Genomic DNA, 6182 nt, shown 5'->3' with positions numbered 1-6182 from the left:
AGACGGTCCCTTATTTTAAAAGCTTACCCATTGGGAGACCCTGTACTGCTGTCATTAGCTTCTTCCTAGCTCCTAACCCTGCCTCGAGCTTCAACTCCTGTGTGTTCCTGGACAGCTGCCTGGCCTACTGCCCTGCGAAGATCTCTGGTACCCACATGTTTCCAACATTCTGACTTCTCTTTTGATTTTGAAACCTGGTATTTGAGCAACATCCAGGATCAATGCAGTTTGATATCTGGGGCTTATTTCTCACTTTCCCCTTTCTCTCTGAGTTTGGGTACCCCATCCCATGTCCGAGATCGATTGGTACTCACAGCTCAGACAGTGACAATGAAAGATGGAGCAATGATAGTTTTTTCAACTCAAAAGAATAATGTGCATTTCATTTCCTTGTGGTGTTAGTCTGGAATTTTTATTTATTTATTTTTTAAACTGGTTTTAAATTAAAAAATTTTTTAATGTTTATTTATTTTTGAGAGAGAGAGACAGAGTGTGAGCAGGGCCGGGGCAAAGAGAGAGGGAGACACAGAATCCAAAGCAGGCTCCAGGCTGTGAGTTGTCAGCACAGAGTCCGACGTGGGGCTTGAACCCACAGTCCACAAGATCATGACCTGAGGCAAGGTCAGATGCTTAACCAACTGAGCCACCAGGCACCTCAGGCTGGAATTATTTTTTTAAAGAAACTTTAAAAAAAATATATTTACTTATTTATTTTGAGAGAGAGAGAGAGAGAGAGAGAACATGAACGTGAGTCGGGGAGGTGTTTGAAAGATATGGAGAGAGAGAAATCTCAAGCAGGCTCCACACTGTCAGCACAGAGCCTGATGTAGGGCTTGATCTCACCGACCATGAGATCATGACCTGTGCTGAAATCAAGAGTCAGATGTTTACCTGACTGAGCCATCCAGGTGCCCTCAGTCTGGAATTTTTAACTGACTTTTTCTTTTGCTTTAAACTGGTCAATTTTCAGCTATCTTAATGAAATCATCGTAGTAAATTTCTGAAGCATTGCAATACATACCATCTCTGAGTTTCCTATTGCTGCTGGTACAAATTTCCACATTAGTAGTGGCTTAAGACAACATTTATCCTCTTAAACTTCTGGAGGTCAGAAGTCTGAAATGGGTCTTACTGAATTAAAACCAAGGGGTTTGTCCTGAGGCTCCAGGGGAGAACCTGCTTCCTTGCGTTTTCTAGCTTCTGGCGACCACCTGCATTTATTGGTTCTCATCCGCTTTCTCCAACCTCAAAGCCAACAATGTGGTGGCCTCAGGTACCCACCCCCCCGACTCTGACCCCTCCTGCCTTCCTCTTCTACTTTATTTTTTTTATTTTTTTTTTAAAATGTTTTATTTATTTCTAGGAGAGAGAGAGAGACAGCGTGAGCAGGGGAGGGTCAGAGAGAGAGGGAATCACAGACTGAAACAGGCTCCAGGCTCCGAGCTGGCAGTCAGCACAGAGCCCGATGCGGGGCTCGAACCCACGAACTGCGAGATCATGACCTAAGCGAAAGTCAGACGCTTAACCGACTAAGCCACCCAGGTGCCCCCCACACGCCATTTTAGAGATTGAATGTCCTTTAAGGAAATCCAGGGCAAAAGTTATCCCAAGAATGAAGTGGTTAGGTTAACAAAAACCATGCCGATGACCAAGATACTGTTATGTTCGTCTAAACAAACTGCTGATTGAACCACTCATGCTCCCAGCACCATTGGTTTCTAACTTCTCTTTCCCCTAGGCTCCAGGCTTCCAAAAAGGACACTTGGTGATTTTGAGTGAACTTCTGATCCTATGACACTGTCTTGAGGATAACAGAATGAATGACATTTGTGTATCATTTGCTGTTCTTGGTTGGGACGACCCTGGACTTGTTCTCTGTTCAGCCCCAGGACATCAGCTGTGCTGCATGAGGGCGTAGGTCCCAGGGACATGACCTCAGTGTCCAACATGTCTGGCCCTGTCACAGGGGCAGGAGACCCACAGGCAGAGAAGAGAATCCTGACCTAGAAGGGAACCTAGAGATTGTCTGATATATTTTCCCCCAGCTTATTTTATGGATGGAGAAAACAAGACCCCAGGATTCTAGGTGACTTTGAAAAGATGTTTGGTATTGTCAGAGACCGGAGCCAGAAGCAGACCTTTGAGGGGCCAAACCAAACCTACTATTCCACGCCCCCTACCCGCCCCCTGCAAATAACCACAGGTGACATCTATAATTCTTTTAGAAGAAAGCTTGCGTTGGGGGCACCTGGGTGGCTCAGTTGTTAAGCGTCTGACTTCGGCTCAAGTCATGATCTCACAGTTCATGAGTTCGAGCCCCATGTCAGGTTCTGTGCGACAGCTCAGCGCCTGGAGCCTGCTTCAGATTCTGTGTCTCCCTCTCTTTGCCCCTCCCCTGCTCGTACTCTGTCTCTCTCTCTCAAAAACAAATAAACATTAAAAAATTTTAAAAATTAGAAAATAGAAGAAAACTTGCTTTTAACAAGAAGTTCAATGTCACGTAATTTTCCAAGACTAGAGCCCCGTGATAACAGAAGAATGAAACGCCTTTGTTCCAGAAGTATAAAGGACATAAGATGTGGTGAAATAAAGCAAAGGAAAGCAACACAGTGAAGATAATGGTGAGGCCTGTATTCAGATTAAGCTGTGAAGTGGGGCCAGAGAGGGGTGAGAGTCACTGCCCAGACCCCAGCGCAAGGTGGGGGACTCATGAGGCCAGCTGCAACCCAGCACCAAGTGGGCTCAGCCTGCGGGCCCAACGCAATGGTGACACCCACACTAGTACGTCTCCCCATGCCCTTGCTCATGCTGTCTGTAGTCATTCATGCATCCACCCATTCATTCATTCTCAGGCAACAAATATGTAGTCAGCACCTGCTCTGAGAGTCCGAGCAGAGAATGAAGGCATGAACATGCCCACGGGCATTGACTTCACGGAGCCTCCTTTCCAGGTGAGTTGTTCGCAGTATGAAACTTTCATACAACAGAGGCAAACACACTCTGAGAAGTACCGCAGCTAGAAATGTTTGAGTGTGCAGAAGGACTTCCCCAGGGTGAGCCGGGCCGGTGCCCTGAGAGAGGCTGCATCTTACAGACCAGCTCCGAGGCAGCTCTCTTTTCTAAAGAGTGAAGTCTATGTGTCTGCTGCTTGGTGTTATTTCCTCCTCCCCTAGAAAACAGTGATAATTCAATGGATTCTGTAATCCATCCATTTCAGCCTGTCCAGTGAGTGGATTCTATCCTTGGGCCAGCAATCAGTAAATATATGTTAATTGCTCGTTGGAGCCCTGAGGTCAGAATGTGCAGAGTGCTTCCTTATTTGATATTTCCGTTTTCAAATGAACCCAGACCTTAACAAAGGGGAAAAAATGGTACTCTTGGTGACAGTTTTGAAAGATCAGCTTGTGTTAAATGGTGGATTTAATTGTGAGGTGTTCTCCCTATCAGGGACTGGCTGTTTGATTCAGCAGTAGTTTGTCAGTGGGTTCTCCCATGATCAGACATCTGTGTAAGCTGTGTTTTAGAAAGAGAAATATATTTCCTGCATAAAGGATATTGAGATGATTTATATCTTTTTAATGCATAAAAATGACATCTAGTTAAACAATAAATCCTTTTAGGTATTAAATAATACAAAATGATTTCTGACAAATAGGCATCAGATTAAAAAAATATGTGGGCTACTTAATTCAATTTCACATCATTTGACCTTCATATTCTAATTCATTGCCATATAAGATGAGCTTTCATGAGAGAGAGACTGATTTATTGCTCTTACTCTTCTGTTTCCTTCTTTACAGTACTCCTGAAATAGGGCTAGTTATTTTTAGAAGCACAGCTCTTTATGTACATCTGATCAACAGCAAATAAATCGAGAATTTTAAATAAAGTAAATTGGAGGATCCTTATAAGCCTCACCATGGAGACCAGAGACCAAACTGTTACCATGGAAACATTTTTAAGTCCACTATGCCTGGAGTTATGATTGCCACACATTCAGGTATTAGCATGGATCAGATATTATAAAAGCATTTTAGGTTTCTCACTGGAAGCATGGCATTAATATCAAACGGACTTCAATGCACTAGAAGTGCCCTCATCTCTCGTACATGAAGGGGGGACCCAGAACTCCCAGATTTCACCCCCATTCCTGATTCAGTTTGGAGTGGAGGCTGAGCAGTTTATGTTTTACATAAGCTTCTTAGGAGCTGCCAAGCGTGAGAATCTCACAAACAAGGGTCTGGGTAGATAATAATCAGATATGGTGTCTCGGTCTGATTTTGGTTAAATAAGAGTTTTTACTGATCTTTTATTATTTTATTATTTTTTATTCATTTTTATTCATTTCTTATTTTAGAGGAAGAGAGAGAGGCTGTGAGCTGGGGAGAGGGGCACAGAGAGGGAGACAGAGAATCTCAAGCAGGCTCCTTACAGCAAGGAGTCTAACACGGGGCTCCATCCCACGACCATGGGATCATGACCTGAGCTGAAATCAAGAATTGGATGCTCAATCGACTGAGTCACCCAAGCGACCCTAGAAATTTATTTTGATGTTGAAAATGAACCACAATTGATTACAATTTGTAAAAATGTAGTTCTTTCTTAAGTATTTATACTCAATTTACTTATTGTACTCTATTTAGTAATTGGACACCTTTTGGCCAGTGCCTTTTAAAAAAAAGTTCACTTATTTATTTTGAGAGAGAGTGAGTGAATGAATATGGGCAGGGAAGGGGCAGAGAGAGAGAGAGAGAGAAAGAGAGAGAGAGGCAGAGAGAATTCCAAGCAGGCTCTGCACTATCAGTGTAGAGCTGGATGTCTGGCTTGATCTCACTAACGATGAGATTGTGAACTGAGCCAAAATCAAGAGTCAGATGCTTGACGGACTGATTGGGTGCCCCTAGCCATCACTTTCAGAGGGGTTTTTACAACTTAAATTCCCTTAGATATTTCCAACTGTTGGTATAATTATAACCTGCTTGATTTTTTAAGGAGCTCACACTTTCAAAGTTTCTCATATTCTTAAATTGAACTTGAAATTTGAACTTTGATTCTCTTCAGTATTCTAACAGTATAAAAGCACGGTGAGATTTCACCAAAATCATCACAGATCAGAGTTACACATTTTAAATTTGAATCATTGTGCTAACTTCTCTGACTCAAAGAAGCCAATTATTAAAAACTTTGCAAGTAGAGTTCTTTTCTGATCCACCATCTGCGGTGGAACCACCACCAAGATATAGATTTTCATGGAAACTCTTACGGTAAAGACCATCACTCTTGAGGTGGAACCCTCAGATACAAAAGGAAATGTTAAAGGCCAGGATTCAGGATAAGAAAGGAATGCCTCCTGATCAGCAGAGACTGATGCTTGCTGACAAGCAATTGGAAGATGGACATACTTCGACCAACTATGACATTCAAAAGGAGTCTACTCTTCATCTAGTGTTGAGACCTCATGGTGGTGCTAAGAAAAGGAAGAAGTCTTTTTTTTTTTTAACTTTTTAAACATTTATCCATATTTTGAGAGAGAGAGAGAGAGAAAGAGAGAGCGAGAGCATGAACAAGAGTGGGAAGGGACAGAAAGAGAGAGAGACAGAGAATCTGAAGCAGGCTTCAGGCTCTGAGCTGTCAGCACAGAACCCGATGTGGGGCTCTAACTCAGAAACTGTAAGATCATGACCTGAAGTCGGAGCTGAAGTCGGATGCTCAACCAACTGAGCCACCCAGGCGCCCTGAAAAGGAAGAAGTCTTACACCATTCCCGAGAAGAATAGGCATGAGAGAAAGAAGTCTAAGCTGGCTGTCCTGACATACTCTAAGGAGGATAAGAATGGCAAAATTGGTTGCCTTTGTTGGGAGTGCCCTTCAGATGAATGTGGTGCTGGAGTTTTATGGCCAGTCACTTTGACAGACTTTATCATGGCAAATGTTGTCTGACCTATTGCTTCAAGAAACTGGAAGACATGTAATTGTATGTGGGTTAACAAAAGACATGAACTAAAAGCAAATAAACAAAGCAAACAAAAAGACTTTGTAAGAGAATAAATTCAAATTCACAAATTCCACAACACAAAAATGCCTTTATTGGACTCTGCAGATTTGATTTTCTTAAACATTTATAGACAATTCTAGTTCCTCTCAAGGAGAAAATTTCCTCCTTGCTTGTCAATCTGACTGAGA

General features: G+C 42.7%; 1 protein-coding gene across 1 annotated transcript; it reads left to right on the top strand.

Annotated features, from left to right (window-relative positions):
* Positions 1–5310: 5310 nt before the first annotated feature.
* Positions 5311–5939, top strand: LOC144243145 (ubiquitin-ribosomal protein eS31 fusion protein-like). The gene is made up of 2 exons (XM_077778223.1): positions 5311–5483; positions 5744–5939. The coding sequence occupies exons 1-2, from the start codon at positions 5311–5313 to the stop codon at positions 5937–5939; spliced, it is 369 nt and encodes a 122-aa protein (XP_077634349.1).
* The last annotated feature ends 243 nt before the right edge of the window (positions 5940–6182 follow it).

This window comes from Crocuta crocuta, unplaced genomic scaffold (genome assembly GCF_008692635.1).
Source record: "Crocuta crocuta isolate KB4526 unplaced genomic scaffold, BGI_CrCroc_1.0 scaffold26, whole genome shotgun sequence".
NCBI classification, from domain to species: Eukaryota; Metazoa; Chordata; class Mammalia; order Carnivora; family Hyaenidae; genus Crocuta; species Crocuta crocuta.
Note: the sequence above shows the minus strand (reverse complement) of the source record. Positions and strands in the feature narration are given on the sequence as shown.

Excerpts from the sequence above, each read along its gene's own strand:
- LOC144243145 (XM_077778223.1), top strand. The coding sequence starts at position 5,311 with ATGTTAAAGGCCAGGATTCAGGATAAGAAAGGAATGCCTCCTGATCAG. Across the intron at positions 5,484-5,743 it reads GGTGCTAAGAAAAGGAAGAA|GAAGAAGTCTTACACCATTC; the intron begins GTCTTTTTTTTT and ends CGCCCTGAAAAG.